The 21,150-nt window shown below is 38.3% G+C and overlaps 1 protein-coding gene across 3 annotated transcripts in view; it reads left to right on the top strand.

Annotated features, from left to right (window-relative positions):
* The first annotated feature begins 4 nt into the window (after positions 1–4).
* The window catches only part of Dync2h1 (dynein cytoplasmic 2 heavy chain 1), a 238,380-nt gene continuing 217,234 nt past the window's right edge, over positions 5–21,150 (top strand). For 2 of the 3 annotated variants that reach the window (XM_021171442.2, XM_029481794.1), the window contains exons 1-13: positions 5–160; positions 276–3,457; positions 7,254–7,721; positions 9,071–9,241; positions 9,603–9,738; positions 11,661–11,779; positions 13,224–13,368; positions 14,482–14,714; positions 15,387–15,521; positions 15,627–15,740; positions 15,834–15,945; positions 16,960–17,084; positions 18,424–18,599. In XM_021171442.2, coding sequence (XP_021027101.1) covers positions 7,527–7,721; positions 9,071–9,241; positions 9,603–9,738; positions 11,661–11,779; positions 13,224–13,368; positions 14,482–14,714; positions 15,387–15,521; positions 15,627–15,740; positions 15,834–15,945; positions 16,960–17,084; positions 18,424–18,599 — 1,661 coding nt within the window. In that variant the 5' untranslated portion in view covers positions 5–160; positions 276–3,457; positions 7,254–7,526. Of the gene's footprint in view, positions 161–275; positions 3,458–4,877; positions 4,926–7,253; positions 7,722–9,070; positions 9,242–9,602; positions 9,739–11,660; positions 11,780–13,223; positions 13,369–14,481; positions 14,715–15,386; positions 15,522–15,626; positions 15,741–15,833; positions 15,946–16,959; positions 17,085–18,423; positions 18,600–21,150 lie in introns of all 3 variants that reach the window. The other variant, XM_029481793.1, reaches the window with a different exon arrangement.

Genomic DNA, 21,150 nt, shown 5'->3' with positions numbered 1-21,150 from the left:
GCAGCAAGGAAGCTTGCAGGGCCTGGAGCGGTCTCTGTACTTTCGGGTTTTTGTCTCTGCAGGTGGAGCCTGAGTCTCCCGAGTGTTTCTGGCGGGTTTCCAGCGGGAAGTTCTTTATAGAAATCATAAACGCCCCACAGCTGGCGAGCGAAGTAATCTGGTGAGGAGCCATGTGTGAGTGTGCCCACTCCTGACGTGCACCGTCTCCAGTTTTTCGGGTGTTCTTGGTGGGCCTGAGATCAGCTTCTCACGCTCCTTGTCCTTTTTCCCCTCAGTTTATGGCTTCCTCCTGTGCTGAGGCAACGCCTCCATGTTTTACTTCTGAGGAACTCTCCTCTTGGATAAGAGAGTGGGAAACGGACTAACTTATTACAGAGGATTTGGGGAACTGTTCTAATGGCTGCTCTGAAGAAACAGTAATCACGTCACTTCTAATGGAAATATTGTTTATAAGAAAGGTTTGCTAGGTAAAGTTATCTCATAGAAGATTCTTAGTGAATGAAGTCCATGTTTGTAACCCAACTGTGACAGAAGACTAAGTTTCTTTAAATTCTATCCCTGTGGTTCTGTGACTGCATCGTGGGACCCTAATCTAGTCAAGGAGAAAGAGAAAAAACGGTTGTTGTAATGAGTCCTGGATACATAATATGCCCTGGAATTCACAAGTTTCCAGAGAGAGGACATTTCAATGTTTGGTGCATATAGTTAATTTTTTTTAACAGTGAACATAATGTTCAAACCTATAACCCATTCAACTCTATTATAAACAGTTCACGAACCATTGTTTTTACATGAAAATTACAAAATATAAGCTCTAAAACAGAACTCCCTACAGGAAGTAGACAACTGAAAGATGAAGGGTTTTTGTTGTTGTTGTTTTTTATATATGTATTTATTGTGGGGGCACTTGTGTGCCAGTGCTGGGATGACAACTTGAAAGTTCATTTCTCCATCAATCTTGTCACTCTTGAGGTGGAACTCAGGTTGTGAGACTTGGGAAGGGACATTATGTCTGTGTACAGAAGCACCTAGTTATGTGATTTAATTTTTTCTGCTGCTTGTGATAGTTCTTGATTTTCTATATAGTCAATAATGAGAAGCTATGAGGGTGCTGAGTTCTTTGTTATGTGGTCTAATTTTCTTTGACTAAGTCACAAGAAGGAAAGGAAAGGAAGTAGTATTAAAACAGAAGGATATTCTGGTTTAGATTCTAAGGTACTCATCAACTTTATGAAGAAACATTTCAAAAATGCATTTTAGCCATCTGTTAGTAGAATGGCACAACATATATACAGATTAAGCACACAAGGCTGAAACAGGTCTATTCATTTAACAGTTTGATGATTTACATATTTCTTAGGTTTAGGGATTGTAGAATGAAGAAATGGAAAACAGGACTTTTAAAATAGTTATATCTGAATTAATGTAGCCAAAAATAGTCCCAGAGATGTGCTAATTATATATATATATATATATATATATATATATATACACACGCACATACATATATATGTATATATTCATATTCAGTATAGTTTATATTTTTCCTTACAGCTTTAAAAATAGGAGTTTTCTACACTTGTCAAAAATAAGCAAGCACTGGAGGCACAAAAGAATTTATGGGTTGCCCATGTGATTGTTGTACTGAATCCATTTGTTTTCCTTTCCAAAAGTTACTGTTGTTTTTTTCAAACACTGTAAGTCAAAATTTTATGAGATATTTCCATAACCATAAACCCAGAGAATGAGTTGTCAAATCAGGACTTTGTTTTTGACATTTCAAGAAAGCACTCAGGAACTAATATTGAAGAGTAATACAGAGATACATACTAGGTAACACATGCTCCCTGTTCTACTCATCCTATAGCAGTGTACTGGACCACAGCCATTGTATTGGCCTTGTGACTGGATTTTTGTGGGGCAGACTGACATTGAGTATCATCATCACAATGGTACCTATGAAATGATAACAGTGAATCCTGTGCTAGTGGTTAAAGTTTCTTTCCTGAATTGATATATCATTCCTGTTCAAGTCCTAAGACTACCTGAAGTCCCTCGTAAAGAAATGTGTATTATATAGAACCAGGCAGAGAGGGGCACTGCTGCAATATGATATTTTACTGAATTTTGCTCAAGGTGTTGAGAAAAATGTGTTCATAGAACAGATTTAAAGGGGCAATAAGGAAAAAACTCAGGAGTGGTGGTATATGACTTTGTTCACCCCAGGTTGGACACCAATGACAGATCAAAGACACAATTCCACCCAAGTCTAGCTTAATGAGCCAAAGGGTTTACTGAAGTCACTTATAGAACATAGGTGACTGAAAGGACTGTTCCACAGCTGCTTTCCTTGTAGGCAGCTCTGCAAGAGCCACCTCACCCCAGCAGCCTTGGATTCCCTATGTAGGCTGGGAGAGGCTTGTGAGTCTGGTACATTTCCTGGGCTTCCTGGGGCTTGTAAGTCTCACTCTTCCTCAGAGGAGAAAGTGTTTCAATTCAGAGGAAATAACTACATAATAACTGTTTGCTTCTTAAACTGTCACTGTGCCAGATGGAAATTTCCAAGTTCAGTTGTAGTTTCTCACAAGTCTACAATTTCTCACCCTTTCCTCTCAATGGCTTCTAAAACAGCTGTGGAGTCTGTCATCCCAGTTCTTGGGAAGTGAAGAAGGGAGACTGAAGCTTAAAGCCAGCCAATGATACTTTGGGAGACCATGTTGTGTAGCTGTGTTTTTGTTTTTTTTTTCAAGGAGGGAGGAGGAAAGCTGAGGAGAAACTTAGAAGGCAGGTAATCAGAAGACTTCCAGGGGCTGTGTGCAAGTTGTTCAGGAGCTCCAGGGATGCAGCGTATGGAAGCCATCAACAATGCCATTGAGTAACCTTTGTTCCTGCAAGTGACCTTTCATCCACTATTGGTTCACCAATATGGATTTGGTTCTTCAGTCTGTTAATCAGTGCTTTATTTGGGTTTATGGATTTTTGTTCACATCTCTTCCAGAAAAGTTACCCATTAGACTGTCTTAAAAATCAACAAAACGGGAGACTATTTACTACAACCACTACCACTATTACCACCAAACCCATATTGGCTCACAAATTTTATGAATGAACTATACTAATATAATGCAGGAATAATCTGAGAAATGGTTTGGGAATGACAATTTTAATCATTGTAGTTTTCCTAAAAACATAAATTTATTTCATTTAAAAACGTATACATTATTTATTTGTCTGCCATGCCATATATGTGGAGATCAGAAGGTAGTGTGGGGGAGTTGGTTCTTGTTCTTTCTAACTTTCCTACTATGTGTGTTCTAGGAATTGAACTCAGGTTGGCAGTCTTGGTGGTACCTTTATCTGCTGAGCTATCTCAATGGCCAATAAAAAAAATCTAAGTTCTTGTGAACAGTAGAAAAAATGAAATTTATAAAACAGTGAAGTACAAGAAGAAAGAGTGGTAAGAATTACATATTTTTGGAAAGATTATAGCTCCTAAAATTCTGAATTTGAGACTTTGGTTAGAAAGTTAGGGCTTGCACATCAGTTAACCATTGACTCAGAACATTCAGTATGAAACCAAGAGGAGCAGAGCCAGATTACTTACAGGAACGATAACTGCATTGCAGTAGGTTTAGTGAACGTATTTCCTAATGTTATAAAATCTCAAATTTCTGACTAGATTAAGCATTTCAGTAATGAAAGATGCCAAGCTGATGGCTGAGAAGTGAGCATGGAAGCCTAGCCTCTTTTCCTTTAAATTTATTCTTAGCTACTTGAATGAGTAAGTTGATAGGGAAAATATTTTGATGTTCAATTTTCATAGTAGTAGGGTGTGATGTCAGACAGTTATTTTATCACATAATCCCCCCAACCCCTGCAAAAAAGATGCTAGGCTATGAAGCAGAATGCTCTACTTTGGTTGCATGTTATTCAATGGTAATTATGTATAAATAAAAATGGATCTAGAAATAAAGACCCCAAATAACCACTTTGTGAACCTTTTTATTTGCTATAGTATAATGAAGCTTTGGCACTTTACATCAATGACTAGGCATTTTAAAAGGGGCATTAAAACTTACATTGTTTTCACGTAAAAAGTAAGCTAGATCATGCTTGCAGTTAAAAGTAACAACTGTTGAGGCCTCTCAAAGTATTCAGCATCAGAGAAGGAAAATGAATTAGTATATTTTGAGATTTCTTGCTAAAAGGCTTAACACAATATATGTTGTTGTTGTGTGTATGTATGTAAAGACATGGTAAAAAGAATGTGTAGGGGTTAATACTCCCTTTCCACTATGAGTTCCAGGGACTAAACTCTGGTTGTACATGAATGCACCAAGATACCTTACTAGTACAACACTATTTTTGCCATCATACTTCATTATCCAAAAAAGCACAACTGAAATCAAGTCTTTATCTGGAAAGGTGTTTTGCAGTAAGTTGGTGTATGCACAAGAATTCTTTAAGCCAGCACAATGGAACTTTACACCCAAGACACTGGAGCCTGATACCTCACATGAGTTAGTGAATGGCTTAGGGAAAAGGCATTGTGCTGGGTGGACATGCTGGCGGGATAAGCAGCAGGAGGTTATGCCAGAGCAGCAAAGCAGCTCAAAGTTGAGTAGCTTAAGAAAACACATTTCTTGTTCCCGTGACTGTCAGAGGACTTCTGGGGCTGTGCTCTTTCAGAGCAGCTACTGTCTGGAATATCAGTAGTTCCTGCCTGTGGCAGAACAGAGGACTTCACTTGTCCACTCCATAAAGACCTTTTCTCTTTATTCTGAAAGACATCAGGTGTAGCAGTTATTAGGATATCTCATATGTGCTATAGCTTCCCTCATTTCATAAACGAAGTGTGACTACTTGTCCATTTACAGGTGGACATGGTCATGTGACATGCCTGGTCAATAAAACATGGGAAAGAGGTATGTAGACCTGTAGGGTGGCATGGTCAGTTCTTTTTCTTTTGAAATTATCTTTTTTGCTAATTTGCTTCTCATTTTGAGACAAAGTCTCACTCTGCAAATTACTCTGGAACTTAATGTATAACCTAGGCCAGCCTCAAACTCAGTGATTCTCCCAATTAACCCTCCTAAGTACTAAGGTTACTGCAGTGAGCCACCACACCCAGCTCAATAAAAACATGGAGTCTTAGGATCATCCTGTACCTAGTGGCCTGCCCATTCAATGGCCGGAACCCCATCTCACATTTCCTTGATTCCTCTTGTGCATTTTCATTTATTTACTTTTGTAATTGAGAACAGTTGAACGTCCTCTTTTCCTATTCTCAGATCTTAAGGTTCACAGAGACAGAAGGGCCGTTTTTCCAATTCTGAAAGACTGTAGTTTAGGAGACACTGGTTATTGAGTGCAAATTTAAAAACAAAACGACACACACAAAATACAAAACAACAAAAAGCCCCAAACTAATTTTTAAAAAATATATTTTAGAATGGCAGTTTAAATCAGTGCGGACAGATGAAAGGCTAAACCTGATACTTGATTGTAGTTTGCACGTGCAGTGAAAAAACTAGAGCTGAGCATCAGAAGGAAAGATGCACGGATAGAACGTGCTCTCAGCACGTCCAATCGATGAGTGCAGGAATCAGCCTGCAGGCCCCAGAGATCCTACTTCAGGTGCGCACTCAGCGTGAAGTGGTTGCAAGAGGCTGAGTTGAGTCTTTGATGGATTTTGGGAGTAACGATCAGTTTAGTAGTTTCCAATGAGGGAAATGATGAAGCCTCTTGTCCTCATCTGTGATTTTCTCAGTGTCTCTAGTTAGTATTAAACTAATCCATCATTTTGTTTATTTTGGCTATTTAGAAATTTGCAGGGGCTGGAGAAATGACTCAGCAGTTAAGACCACTGGCTGCTTTTCCAGACAACCCATATTTGATTTCCAGCACCCACATGACATCTCACACCTGTCCATAATTCCAGTTTCAGGGGATCTGGCAAAATACCAATGCACATGAAATATTATAAATAAATCATTAAAACATTACTGTGGTAGGGTAATTGTGGCAGACAACCACAAGTAATAGTTTAGCATCCCTGCATTTGGATTGTATTATAAATCTTCATCCCTTATTCCCCCCCCCCCCAATAACGAACTTGACAGCTCATCTCCTTTACCTGCATGTGCACTCCCCAGTTTATAATGCTTCTAGCAACCTCAATCCTGCATCTGGCTACACATTCACTGCTCTCTGGATAAAGGTAAACTTGTGCTCTTCTGAAATATCATACAGGCAGTTTCCATTCAAATAGACTCCCAATATCTCCAGGTACAAAGAATAGAGGGCCCAACTAACCTGAACTGGCTTTGGTATGCTCTGTTAATGCTTAGGAACAATCTCCTATTTACATTCCTATGCCTATGCCATTGGGCATGCATATGATTAGAATTTGATGCCTTGTGGGAAGGGACATGCCTTGGAAAATAACGATGCCTGAATATACTAATCAAAAATAGAAATCAAGGCAAAACATGAACCTTAATAAACAAACTCCTTCTACTAAATCCCATACAAAGAAGCCCTAAAGAACAATCTATGTGTGTAATCAGAATTGTGGCCCAATGTCAGTCTTAATAGTGTTATCAGTTTCTTACTTTGCTGCTTTTGTGGATCTTTCTTTGGGCATCCTTATTTTAACTTCTTTGGATAAAAGACCAAGAACCTAGAAACACCTGCCAAATGGTAACATATGACTTAAAAGTTTTACTAAGATTACTAAAACCAATGAAGACAAACCCAACGGTAGTAAGTTAAGCTACCCTGGAAGGAGCAGATAGCTTGAAAGAATAAAGAAATACAGAACTTTCTAACAAGTTGTTTGCTTGCTTGTTTTGATTTATTTACTTTATATGTATTTATTTTATGTGTTTGTGTGTTTTGCCTGCTTGTATGTATGGGCAAAGTTCAGAAGAGGGCGGAGCGTCATCCCCTCCCCTAACTGGGGATAGGAAAGCTTAGACACCACGTGTGTGTATGCAGAGAACTAAAAAGAGCAAAAAAGTGCTCTTAATCGCTGATGTACCTCTCCAGCTCCACTGACTGTGACACAGGGCGTCCTTATGTCCCCAAGGCTGCCCTCCAACTCTCAGGATTCTAATGTTTTAGCATCCTGGATACTCTGGCTACAGTCGTAGACCATCATGCTTGGATAAATGGTGACTTTTAAATAGTAATACTCTCTTTTAAAGGCTCATTGCAACTTTGTTGTAAACTCCTAACTCCCCATTTCACAGATATCGACCCTGATACTTGGTTGTGGTTTGCAAGAGAAGTGGAAAAACGAGAGCTCAGCATCAGAATGGAAGATATAGGGATAGAAGGAGCTCTCAGCACATCCAATCGATCAGTGCAGGAATCCTCAGCCTACCTTGCAGGCCCCTGATGTCCTACTTCCGGTGCGCGCTCAGTAGGCATGAAGCGGTCGCCATAGCGACGGAGCGTGGCAACTGCGGAGTGTAGTGGAGAAGCCACTGAATCTCTCCAGGTCCCTTTCTGTCTCCGCGGCCATGGCAGGAAGCTTCGGAGATGTCCGCAAACTCTTTCTTTTTACGACCACCCAGAATTACTTCGGGCTGAGACCGGAGCTCTGGGATCAGCCTCCGTTGAGCAACTGCCCGGAGGTGAACAACTTCTTGGACGACGGGAACCAGATGCTCCTTCGGGTGCAGCGGTCCGAAGCTGGGCTGGCCTTTTCCAACACGGTAAGGCGATGGTGCGGCCTCCCCTATCCCTCGTGCCCAGGTTGGGCCTCGTCTCCCTCCCCTCAGGTCCCAGGTCCTCATGCTAGGCCAGCCTTGCCCAGGAGCCCCGGGGCTCAAATTGTTCCTCCCTTCGTATAGTAGGAGTTTCCCTGTCCACACATCTAAATAGGAACGAACCGTAGGCACCTCAGCTCTTTCTTTTCAGACAGTCTGGTTCTTCCGGGCTGGCCTTCAATTCTGAGCCTTTAGCAATTTGGCTGCATAACTGTTTAAGACATCTGTATTCTCAGCTTCCTTTGAACTGGAGCTTGGCCAGTGTAGTGTGAACACAACTAATATGTTACATAACTGAGTGTACTTATGTTTTCAAACTTGATAAACGCTAGTCCTTGAATTTCACATAATTTTCATCCTCGTAAGAGATGACAATTTTACAGTAAAATGTCTGCCTCTTTCCTGTGACAAATTATTTTAAAAATTAGGATAAAAGTGCCATAAAACATTGTAAGGAGAGTAAGGTTTATAAGTCTTTAATTTATTGGCTTTCTGGAAAAAGGAAAGAGGAAAAAAGTCTGTTGAGTGTTATACTTTTTGGCTAATAAATTGATTATTATAAATTAACATCTTTAGTATTGATTTAGTACATTCCTGTGAAGTCAGTTTATTTCACCTTTTGGTTATTTATTTACGTTTGATACAGTCTAGCTTCCTAGTCCAGATTGTTATTGACCATGTCATCCTTTGGTCTTATCCTCCCCAGTGCTGAGAAAACAGCCATGCACAGCAAACCCAGCTTGTGTACCATTTCTAATACTAAGTTGATGTTCAAACTCTACAAACAATTTTGGCTACAGTAAAGATAATCTTAGGCGATAGACTCATTCATTTTGGCAGTTTTAAATGCATGTACAAATTTAAAGGCACCTTTTAAAAATTTAAAATGCCCCCCTGTAGGTGACAAGGTTAATAATACGTAATATATATATACATACACATACATACACACCTTGGGGCAGTAGGGAAGTACACATGTATGAGGGGACTTCAGTTTTAATCTGTAGTATTACTGAGTCTGATTCAGTAGAAAAGTTAGCTGGAAGTGTCAGCAATACATAGGGTTTTATGCCCACAAAAATTTACTAGTGTAGCTTTATGATAATCACATATTAAGCAGGAATTAGTTTTTAGCCAGGCAGTCACTGGGAATCAGAAGTGGATGGTTTGAATATATTGCCTTTAACTATTTTCATCCAAGCAGGTAGTGATACAGCATGTCAAATATAACAGTTTTTTCTTTCAGATTCTTAGTTTAATGAAGAAGACATAACATTTTTTGTTTATCACTTTAGATTGATTTTGATGACACAAAAGACAAAGTACTGGTGTTTTTCAAGCTCCGACCAGAAGTAATTACAGATGGCAATCTGCATAACAACATTCTGGTTTCTTCTATGCTGGAATCACCTATCAGCTCCCTCTACCAAGCCGTACGACAGGTGTTTGCACCCATGTTGCTGAAGGTGGGTGCAGTGCTCGTGGATTTATATGGGTATTTGGTCGATAAGGAAACAGATATACATATTATTGTATTTACTCTTTAATCCATTTTAGTTCATTTGTTGAAAAAATTTATGGTGTTGGTGATTGTGTCAAACTTCTGTTACTTTAAGCTTTGTTGAATAATGGATAAAGCTATGAAATACAACTTATATCAACTTAAATAGCTAAATAACTTTTAGAAAATTTTAACTGTTGAAATGGAAGTTGAAGCAGACTTTCAATGAAGTAGAGATGTGTGGACTTAGTTTTTAGACTGCTTTTAAAGCAAGCTTGACTGGCAGTACTTGGACCAATGGCTGCTCTTGTCTGTCTTTTATTTAGGACCAGGAATGGAGCAGAAACTTTGATCCTAAACTTCAGAATCTTTTGAGTGAACTCGAAGCTGGATTGGGTATAGTCCTACGAAAATCAGATACTAACTTACCCAAGCTGAAACTTAAAGAAGACGATACTAGAGGTATATGACAATAGATGGTAGTTTATTTCCAGAGCCCAGTGTGTGTGAGAGAGACTGTGTGCGCGCACACACATGCCATTAAACACTTAGGTCAAAGGTCAATTTGTAAGAATCAGGTCTCTCCTTCCAGCTTTTGGAATCCTGGGATCAAACTCAGGTTGTCAACATTAGTGGCAAGCACCTTTTACAATTGGATCCATATTTGTGGTTCTCAAAATAATTATATAATGTAATCAGTTTGAGAGGAGGGACCCTCAATTGAGAAAATGCCTCCATAAGATCAGGCTTTAGGCAAGCCATTTTAATTAGTAAACGATTGGGGAGGGGAAGGTCCCAGCCCATCATTAATGGTGCCATCCCTGAGGTCTTGGGTTCTTTAAGGAAGCAGGTTGAACAGCCATGAGGAGTAGGCCAGTAAAGCAACACTCCTCCATGGCCTCTGCTTCAGCTTCTGCCCTGTTCCAGTTCCTATCTTGACTTCTTAATGAACCAAAGAAACCCTTTCATTCCCAAGTTTCTTTGGTCATGGTGTTTCATTACAGCAGTAGTGAAGTAGTGTCTTAACTAGGACACCATGTTTAGTGAGCTCAAAGTATAAAGTGATCATTTCATTAATACATTAGCAAATAGCTGTATTTCTTTGCAGATTTTTTTTCTGTGTTTCTGGATCTATGAATATAACCTTTTAAAGAATGAACAGATTTTCTGGGCTTGGAGAAGAAAATGTTCTTTTTAGCACTGGATAGTTTATAGAAATTGAAAATACAGTGATTATCGTATAACAGGTGCCTTGAATGCAACTCAGCCGACCAGCACTTTCTCTGTGAAGACCGTCAAGCTGTCTTGTGCTTGTATTCTTGGCACTGTGCTTTAAGACCAGTTTAAAGTGTAAGCATGGAAAAACTGTGGTGCCAAGCAAAGCACAGAAGGGGCATTGTTTACAACACAAGAAAGGAAACCAGTGGGTAAAGCCTGGCTTTGACTTTACCTTGGAACACGTGTTCAGATCTCAGATCTCACTGCCTTCCAACAGAATATGGGAGTAATGAAGATGACTGGCTGTGTACCCTGGGAAGATAATAGACTATGTATCTTATAATTCATGTGAAGATAATAGGACATTTATATTTTATTTGATACTATTTATAATTTTATTGTAGGAATAGATAAATTCCTACTTAAGACTGAAATGAAATGTACAACATACAAATAATATTGAAAAATATTAGAAGCACAAATTGCATTTTGCACAATCAAATAGATGCTTTTTAAAACTTAACCCTAATGAATAGTACTCAGCATATGATTAAGCACACAGAAATTATCTAGTTCATTGGGATATTTAAAAGAGAATTTAATAATAAAACTCTTTTGCTTATACTTTCAAATTAAGTTAAAAACAGTCATTGATTATAAATCTTTTTGTTTTTGTTTTTGTTTTTTGACACAGGGTTTCTCTGTGTAGCCCTGGCGTTCCTGGAACTCACTCTATAGACCAGGCTGGCCTTGAACTGAGAAATCTGCCTGCCTCTGCCTCTCAAGTGCTGTGATTAAAGACGTGAGCCACCACTGCCTGGCATATACTTTCTTTTCATTTGATGGAATTTACAAGCAAAATGGTATTAGGGTCAGATTTAGGGATCATTGTGTCGGACCAAATTCACAGACTGATAGCCTGTTAAGAATGGTTTACAAAAGCAGGTAGGTATCACCTAACATCAGACTCAGAAAATTGGACCTGAACTGTAAAGTAGGGGCAGTTAGTGTTTCTAACAGACTTAAGTGAGACTTTACTGCTGATAGGGATTCTAAGGTCTTTTTCTGTCCATCTTCTGGACCAGACCTAACCCAGCAGTTGAACCAAGCAGTGTGACTCCCTCTCTCTTTCCAGGATTAGCTGACTTTTTTTCTTACCTTTTTAGGTATTCTCACACCAAGTGATGAGTTCCAGTTTTGGATAGAACAAGCTCATCGTGGAAGCAAACAGATTAGTAAAGAAAGAGCCAGTTATTTTAAGGAATTATTTGAAACAATTGCAAGGGTATGTGACTCGCATAGTTTTACATGTTTGGCTTCTTGTTAATAGGCCTCAGGGTTCAGTATTTTTTAAAACCTACTTGATAGTTGCAAGCAAGATACATAGTTTAATAAATTCTAGATTTTACTTAAGGTTTATGTTTAAAATATTTAAATATGAAAATGAAAGCCATAAATTCCAATCTCTAGGATGTCATTTTCCTCAAAACCAAATAGTGTTTTCTGAAAGTACTGGGAGAAAAACAAAATCCAAGAGCTGGCAATGACCCCCTGGGTAAAGTGTTTCTTATGCAAGTGTGAGGCTCTTGAGTTTGGATCTGCATGTATCTATGACTCTAGTGCTAGTGTTGGTGACAGGAGGGTTGTGGGGGCTTGCTAGCCAGCCACCTAGTCTGATGGAGAGCTAGAAGTTCTTTGAGAGACCCAGTCTCAAAAGAAAGAAACAAGATGGAGTAGGATAGAGAAATTTACACCCTTTGGCCTCCACATTTCCACCACAAACAAGTGCTCACTTTCACACATACACAAACACACGTGCACAATATGTTCATTTACCACATACACAGAAACCCAGTACACTAACAGAGTAATTTGTATAGAGATAATATATTCTTTTGATGGAATGATTTAAAGTAGTAGTTCAAAATAATTTACAATATGGTATCTTCCTTTCTGCCTGTTTGATTATCTCTTGCTGTATGTGCTTAGGGATTTAGTAAGTGATGACTTTCAGTATGATTTTACTCTATTCAGAACAAACCAGTTTTCTATTGGTTTCTACTATTACTTCATCAACAGTATTGTCCTTATTTTTTAATGTTATTTCAGTGTTTACTATTGTGGTATGTGTGTGCATGATGTGTATATGTGGGCAAGTATGCTGTGGCATGCATGGAGTCAGATGAGAACAACCTCATGGAGCCAGTTCTTTCTTGTACTTTTGCATGGGTCCTAGGGATCAAGCTCAGTCCGGGAAGCTTGTGTGGCAGGTTCCTTTACACCACTGAACCTTTTTGCCAGTCCCAGTGGTATCATGGTAATGGTGTATTTGAAGTATATTAAAGCTTGTTTTGATGACAGTGATAAAACACAGAATAATGAATTTGTGTTCCTCTTATTGTTAGTCAGCACATTATACAGCACAACTGAATAAAGGACGTGTGGATTGTAGTGGGCAGTGTGTATATGGAACTAAAGCAGCCTCTGCTGGGAAAATAGATAAGCCCAACTTAAAGAAAACTCAGCTAAGGGCGTGAATGAATGAACAGTCTTTTTAGTATTATTTTTCAGCCTGTGTGATATTTATGTTTACGTAGGATACTTGTAAAGACAGGTCAGAAAAAGGGAGAGGAAATTAGATTTACAGCAGTTGAGCAACTCTAGGAACATTTTGATTGTTACTTAACACACAGACATAACTGCTTCAACATGAATGCCTTTCCTTTCAGGAATTTTATAACTTGGACAGTCTGTCCTTGCTAGAAGTTGTTGACTTGGTGGAGACAACTCGGGATGTTGTAGATGATGTGTGGCGACAGACAGAGCATGATCATTACCCTGAGTCACGTATGCTGCATCTCCTGGATGTCATAGGTATGGGGAGGAATCAGCTCTGGGAGCTGTGCAAATATCCTCCCTCCCTCCCTCTGTCCCTCCCTTCTTCTCTCCCTCCCTCCCTTCCTTCTTCCTTCCTTTCTTCTGTTCCTCCTTTCTTCCCTTGATTTCCTGAAGTTCTTTCTTAAAATACTTAGCACTATAGTACTAGCTACTTAAAGTAATTCTTAATAAATCATATAGATTTATCTACATACATTCTTGTTTACAGTTAGTTTAGTTTATAGATGTGCAATACTTTGATCATTGATAGAAAAAAATTTATATTTTTAGTGCTTATGCATATGTTAATTAATTTAAAAAATTAAGGATTTGTTTATGTGCATATGTGGTACCTACGGAGACCAGAAGAGGGTTTCTGATCCCTTGTACTGGAGTTACAGGCCTTTGTGAGTCACCTGACTTGGGTGTTGGGATCTGAACTTAGGTCCTCTGATGGAGCAGTGAGCACTCTTAACTGCCAAGACATTTCTCCAGCCCACCTCATGTGTTCATTTTACAATATTTTCAAATGAACTAAAATTTTTTGAAAAACACACTATTAATATCCCAGTGTTATATATTTGATTCAGAAAATATCCTTTTCATGATTTCCCTTAGAACATGAGATAAGCTCATGACAGTGTGTGTTAACAGCACTTTTTTTTTTCTTTTTCAAGACAGGGTTTCTCTGTGTAGCCTTGGCTGTCCTGGAACTCACTTTGTAGACCAGGCTGGCCTTGAACTCAGAAATCCACCTGCCTCTGCCTCCCGAGTGCTGGGATTAAAGGCGTGTGCCACCACGCCTGGCAGCACTTTTTGTTAAGTCCAGTCAGGTAGCAATTTGGAATTGCTTATTTTTACTTCTTCCATGAACTAGCCTCTGTGGCCATCAAAGAAGTATGTGTTTTGGTGCAGTTTGTTGATTGAAGAAGAATGCAAGCTAATGTCTGTATGCACATATGTATTTATAAAGACAGTTACTGATAATCGAATCTAAGGGTGAGTTGGTCTTATTTTGTGGTGGTTAATATGCGTGTTAATTTTTCCTAAGTGTATATTTTATAATTCTGTAAAAAAAATTTCATATAATCTTGCTTTATGTTTTATTAGGTGGTTCATTTGGAAGGTTTGTTCAGAAAAAATTGGGAAGCTTGAAACTGTGGGAAGATCCTTATTATCTCGTGAAAGAAAACCTTAAAGCTGGCATTTCAATTTGTGAACAATGGGTGATAGTCTGCAGTCACCTCACAGGTCAGGTGTGGCAGCGCTATGTCCCTCATCCATGGAAAAGTGAAAAATATTTCCCAGAAACTCTTGACAAACTGGGCAAACGGCTAGAGGAGGTACCAGTATGATTCTCTACCTCTTTGTCTTTAAGTGGAAGTGGGTTTTCACTGGTCTGTGAAGGCATTTTACAATTGATAAACATGTGTAAAGGAAATGATTTATTGTTTGGGTAAACCTAGGAATTAATGTCATATGAGATAAGTCCTGGCATGCTCTGGTGTAGTGCAAAGTGCATCGTGGGTGCTAAGTCCTATTTCCTATTTTTGTTAGATATGTGAGTGCTCAACATGTCAGTTGTGAAATTCTGTTTTGTTCTATGTCATAAAAGATGTAACACTGTTTTCCCTGTGTGGGATCTCTCAGGCTTTCTCTTGGCTATTGACATTGCTTCAAAGCTTGGCTCTCTTTGAGGGTGTACTCAGTGGAAATACTTCAGTTTCTCATTTACTTCAGCTATGAACTTTCATAAAAAAAATTACATAGTTAGCTTCAAAGGAAAGGGAAAATGAGAGATTGCAGAGATAATTTCACCCCTTTCTTAGGAGAAACACAAATTTTTTTTTGGTATAGAATATTTCAAACATACATAAAAGAGTAAGATACTTTCAGTTTTGTTCATTTTTCAGAAGCTACTGTAAAGAAATGTGTATAAACGCTTTAGATTTTAGTCCAATTTACAGAGTTATTTTAGCTTAATACTTTTTATGTTTTAATATATTACATTTTAGGTCTTGGCTATTCGAACAATCCATGAGAAGCTCTTGTATTTTTTACCTGCCAGTGAGGAGAGAATTGTATGCCTGTCTCGAGTATTTGAGCCTTTTACTGGTGTGAACCCCGTGCAGTACAATCCTTATACTGAGGTTGAGTCTATATGTGTTTATGCCTTTAATTTCCTTTTGTGTTCTTGACTTTTAAAGGTCACTTTGTAAAGTTTTACAGTCTAACAGGATAATTAATTTGTTTAGCCTTTATGGAAAGCTGCAGTGTCTCAGTATGAAAAGATCATTGCACCCGCAGAACAGAAAATAGCAGGGAAATTAAAGAATTATATTTCAGAAATTCAAGATAGTCCACAGCAGGTAAAATATTGAAAGATTTTACTGTTTTGTTTTGTAAGCTATTTTAATGTATGTGGTTGAATTGAGATAAACATGAACTTTGTCTTATGTTAGCTTCTCCAAGCATTTCTAAAATACAAAGAATTGGTGAAGCGTCCCACTATAAGCAAAGAACTGATGTTAGAGAGAGAGACTTTACTGGCAAGACTTGGGGATTCAGCTAAAGGTAAAGTTGATCAGAGGTAACAGTGTTTTCTTGAGACATGTTTTTATAGATGCATATTTCTTTCATGCTATGGTTTAGGATTGGAAACTATGTTAAGACATCTTTAGGACAGATCTATTTATGATATAAATGATAGATTCATTTTTATTTTTTATTTTTAATTTTTTTAAAGAATTATTTATTTAATGTAAATAAGTACACTGTAGCTGTCTTCAGACAGACCAGAAGTGAGCATCAGATGTCATTGCAGATGGTTGTGAGCCACCATGTGGTTGCTGGAATTTAAACTCAGGACCTCTGGAAGAGCAGTCACTGCCCTTAACCACTGAGCCATCTCTCCAGCCCTCATTTTTATTTTTTAAAAATTATTTATGTTCATGTCTTCTCTGCATGTATGTTTGTGCACTGTGCGCATCCTTGGTTGCCATAGAGGCCAAAAGAGGGTGTCACAGCCCCTAGAACTGTTGCAGGCAATTAGGAACTGCCATGTAGGTGCTGAAAATCGAAAAGAGCTTGTGCTTTTAACTCTCGCCATCTTGCAAGCCCCTAGATTTGTTTCAAATTAGCAGATTGTTTTCTTACATAGTGAGTTGTATTAGTTTCTTTTCCTTTTGCTATGATAAAGTACCCAGACTAAAACAAATTAAGGAAGGAAAGAATTACTGCCACTGATAGTTCAAGTTAGTCAGGAGCAGGCATTTGAAGCAGCTGCTCCTGTTATCTCCATAGTCAAAAGGAACCTGATGCATGCATGCTTGTGATAAGCTTGCTTTTCTATTCTACACAGTTCAACAACCCCTTCCCCTACAGCATGGTTCTTCCCACATGAGTTAATGTATGGTAATCACCTGAGCCTGCATTCCTATTGCTTCTGACTTGTATCATGGGGACAGCAGTGATCCTCATATATACCCCAAGGTTCTTGTGGTGTAGTGAGGATCAAGATCCACAGCATTTCTAATAAGTTTTGAAATATACTGCTTCTGTGTTATTTATTTGATTTGAATGATACAGATTTTCGATTGGACTTTGAGAATCGATGCCGAGGAATTCCTGGTGATCCATCTGGACCACTTTCTGGCAAAAATCTTTCAGAAGTTGTGAATAATATTGTTTGGGTTCGTCAGTTGGAATTGAAGGTACTTGTTTTTAATACAGTTGAACAGTGAACATTCAAAATGTACAATTAAGGTATATGACAGGGACCCTAAAGCTCTTGTGACAATACAGTTTTCCCTGCAGGCAGTACAGTTAATTTCTCATTGTTGTGACTAGATGCTAGAGAAGCAACTGTAGGAAAGAAGGATTTACTTTGGCTCACAGTGACTTTCATGATGAGCTGTTTGGATGCTTGCAGCTCCATGTTTGGTGGCTGGAGCTTATGGCATGATATTTTGGCATATCAGCAATGAGAGAATTGGGTGCAAAACCTTGCTAAGTTGTGCCCTTTATCCCTACCTCATGATTTTACCCAGTCGGTTAGGCTCCATGTCAAAGGGACACTACAGTTTCCAAAAAGTGCCTTCAGCTGGGGACCATGTGTTTAAATACCTAATCCAGTAGGACGAAGTTTACCTTCATGCCATAATATCTCATTTTCATTGAGATGTAACGAAGTCTAAGAACACATGTGTGGAGAAGGTTCTGGTTCTGTGCATTTTCACAATAGAGGAGTTTGTCACGATGTGTTGCTCAGAGCCTTTGAAAGCATCTGTGTGGACTGTATCTTTGATACTAGATTCAGACAAAAACTTGGGATGTCACATTGGTTTGAAAGTCTAACCACAAGTATTTTTATGTCACTAAAATCACATCAGAAGTTTAAGGAAAGGCAAAAGGTAGTTATACATAATTGCCTGTGATAATGTTATTAAAATTGAGCTCAGACTCTGTTGGACCTATTATTAATATGTATAGGTTTTGAATTGACCTGTATAATAAACATTAAAGGTCATGGGATATTATAAAACCTACTTCTCAAAGCTGTACCTTTGAACTATACTCTGAAATATTTTGCCTTGTATTTTCCATCAGTCATTTCTCGAGAGTACCAGAATTGGCAGCTATGGAGGAAGACACATTTTTTTTTTTTTTTTTACCTGACATGCAAATCTATTTCTTGTTTGAACTATTAAGAACGTTTTTAGCAACTGGCCAGTATTATTCTGAATATGTTTAGGAGTAATGTCATGCTCTGAGTATGAGTGAAGTTCAGCGCTTGCTTGCTTTGCCTTCCCTTCCTTTAATTCTTTATACCTTGTTTGACTGTCCTCTTGGGATTTATTATTCTGAGGTTGTGTGATTCAGAAGGCAATTAGAGGATGATCCGCTTAGTCCGTACGGAAAAGCTTTATTCTCTTGTTTATAAATGAAAGAAAAATGTGTTTTGAGTCTCAAGTCAGAGAAAGGACCTCCTAATTTTAAAAGCTGAAATCTAGCTAGCATTAATGCTTATCTTTGTCATTTGACTTTTTAAAGGTAGACGATACTATCAAGATAGCAGAAGCTCTTTTGTCTGACTTGTCAGGATTTCGATCTTTTCATCGGAGTGCTGAAGATCTCTTGGACCAGTTCAAGCTCTATGAACAAGAACAGTTTGATGACTGGTCAAGAGAAGTCCAGTCAGGGTTGTCTGACTCCAGGTCAGGTCTGTGGTAAGTGCCAGCACTGCAGTGTGAGCACAAAGCCACGTCCATGTGGGAAGATGAAAAGAGCCCTTCTCTACGGACATGCTGCTGCTTGTTTATGAGTTGTTGCATGTAAAACATTTTTACTCTTTTTATTTCAAGGATTGTTTTTATCATTTTTATGTGTATATGTGGGAATGTCACCTATATGCTCCATTGCCCTCAGAGGCAAAACAAGTGCCAGATAACTAGAGTTAGGGGAGACTATGGGCTTTGACTTTGTTGTTGGGAACTGAACTTGGGTTGTCTAGGAGAGCTGGGCCATCTATCTCATTGGCCCTGAGTGTACTGTAAGTCTCTAAAGTTGGAAACTTTAACTATGCAACTGGAGTTGCCTGCCTGCCCTCTCCAGTCACATGTCTAGACCTGGGTACTGCAGATTCTTTTTTGAGAATTAGATATTCCTTCTCTCATGATTTTTTTTATGAAAAATGTCTCATACATTTTTTTCTACCTTTTTAAAACAACTAAATGCATAAGCACTTTAAATTGCAATTACTTTTGAACCCTTTAAGAAAGAGGTATTTTTCTCATGACACTCCAAGTCGTAAGTAAACCTTTGGCAAGTAGTTACTAAATTTTATTTAATATTTTGTTAGTTACCATTGTCTTAGTAGCAATTCATTGGGTGTGACTAGGAAAAAAAATCCACATTCTTTTGTACCTGCAGTCAGTTTTCTACAGTATATTATTATCTCTACTTTAGACACTTGTTGTGTCTCCTCTTACTGGGACTCAAACTCATGCCTTGTACATGCAGTTTACATTTGAGGTATAACTTCAGCCTCTTTTCCACCTCAACAGATAAAGTATCCTTATGTTGCCCTGGTTTGGCGGGGGAGGTTGTTATTTCAAATTCTTATGTGTGCAGCCACAATGTCTTTTTTAAAAGAAACTGTTCATAACATGAAGTTCTATCCCCTTTCTCTACTCTCAGTAGAAGTATAATCAATCCAAATACACTCTTAAATTGGATAGATAACGCATTTCCCTGACGATAGTTCTGGCTCATGAGGAAGATTAGAGGAACCCAGAGGTTCTTATGGTATAGTGACTATAATTTTGTGCAATTTAACTCTTTATTTCCTACATGGAGTGAAAAATGAAGAAGATGATCTAGCCCCCATCTTCCAGAACTGTAGCTAGCTAGGTTTGAAAGTTAGTTTCCTTTGTCATGTAGACCCTGTTGTGGTTTGCTCTATAAGGTGCTGAGTGATCCTAGGGCTGCGAATGAGCCTCATGAACCTTTCCAACACTGATTTTCTCATCTCAACAAAATCTTTCCTCTATCTTTTTTTGGGGTGGAGAGTATCAAACCTTTTCTAGTCTTTGCAATCATCAGAGTCCCTCTGAAGATATCCTTTGAAGTCCTGGTATATGCAAACTTCTTTGAAGAAGGCAAAAGAGTTCCCATTGTAGTGGTGGTTATGCTTATGAGTACATACAGGAATACTGGATCTTCTTTTTAAGTGATTTAACATCTTCTTTTGTAATAGTTTATTGGAGGTGATAGTAAGTAAGCACAATGCATTTGGTCCTTGCTTTCTTGATTACCTCTTGTGAATTTTCTTAATTTTGAAAATGACTTGAAAGGAAGAATACAATGTAAACTAATAAATCAAAAATAATGTCTACTTTATGATGATGAGTGTTTTTTTATAATCTACACTGATAGAAAACTCCAAAGCAGTTTTATTATTAAAGTCTTATTACAAGAAAAGGCAAATTTAAAGAGTAAGGGATTTAAACATGTGATAGTTTTTGTTCTTAATGATTTGATTTAGTTGTTGATCCTTTACTAAAACTATGGAGGATGCAATCAGATCACAGACATCCTGGGTCCCATTAGGACCAAGTCAGATCCTTCTTGTGTGTCAGTCTTGATTCTTACCTCAGTTCAAGGGTGGATTTTTTTCTGATTTATAAAGTGCTCATTTATGTAATGATGTAATACTGCAGCTTGAATACTGCAGCTTGTTATCAAAGTCTGGATGGTAAGAAAACATGGGAAGAACTTCCTTTTTTTAACACTGTCCCAGCTTAATTTAAAAGATAGCTGCACAGTACAATTTGTTAACTTCAGTTCTTGAGGCAGATAGCATACTGAATCCATACCATTACACAAAGAGCACCATAACAGGACTTCAAATCTCTACAGCATGTAAAACCAGCCCTTATTGCACCAAGTTAAATAAGTCTTAAAAGTTCTCCTCAGGCTCTGTATTTTTTTCAAACCAAGTAACTCTAATTTGATTGCACAAGAAATTATTGATAACAACACAAACATATAACTTCCTTTTGAAGAATAAGCAAGAGGAACAGAGTTAGAATGCCTGACTTAGAAAGTTTGTTTGTTTCAACTGTTAGGTTTGTGGAAAAGTTTAACAAAATGCTGTGTTTATTATCAGTTTCATTACACCAGAGCTTAACAACAGTGTAGCTTCAAAGATTCCTCTCACCTCTCACCCCTCTCCTCTCCTCTCCTCTCCTCTCCTCTCCTCTCCTCTCCCCTCCCCTC

This window comes from Mus caroli, chromosome 9 (genome assembly GCF_900094665.2).
Source record: "Mus caroli chromosome 9, CAROLI_EIJ_v1.1, whole genome shotgun sequence".
Taxonomy (NCBI): domain Eukaryota; kingdom Metazoa; phylum Chordata; class Mammalia; order Rodentia; family Muridae; genus Mus; species Mus caroli.
Note: the sequence above shows the minus strand (reverse complement) of the source record. Positions and strands in the feature narration are given on the sequence as shown.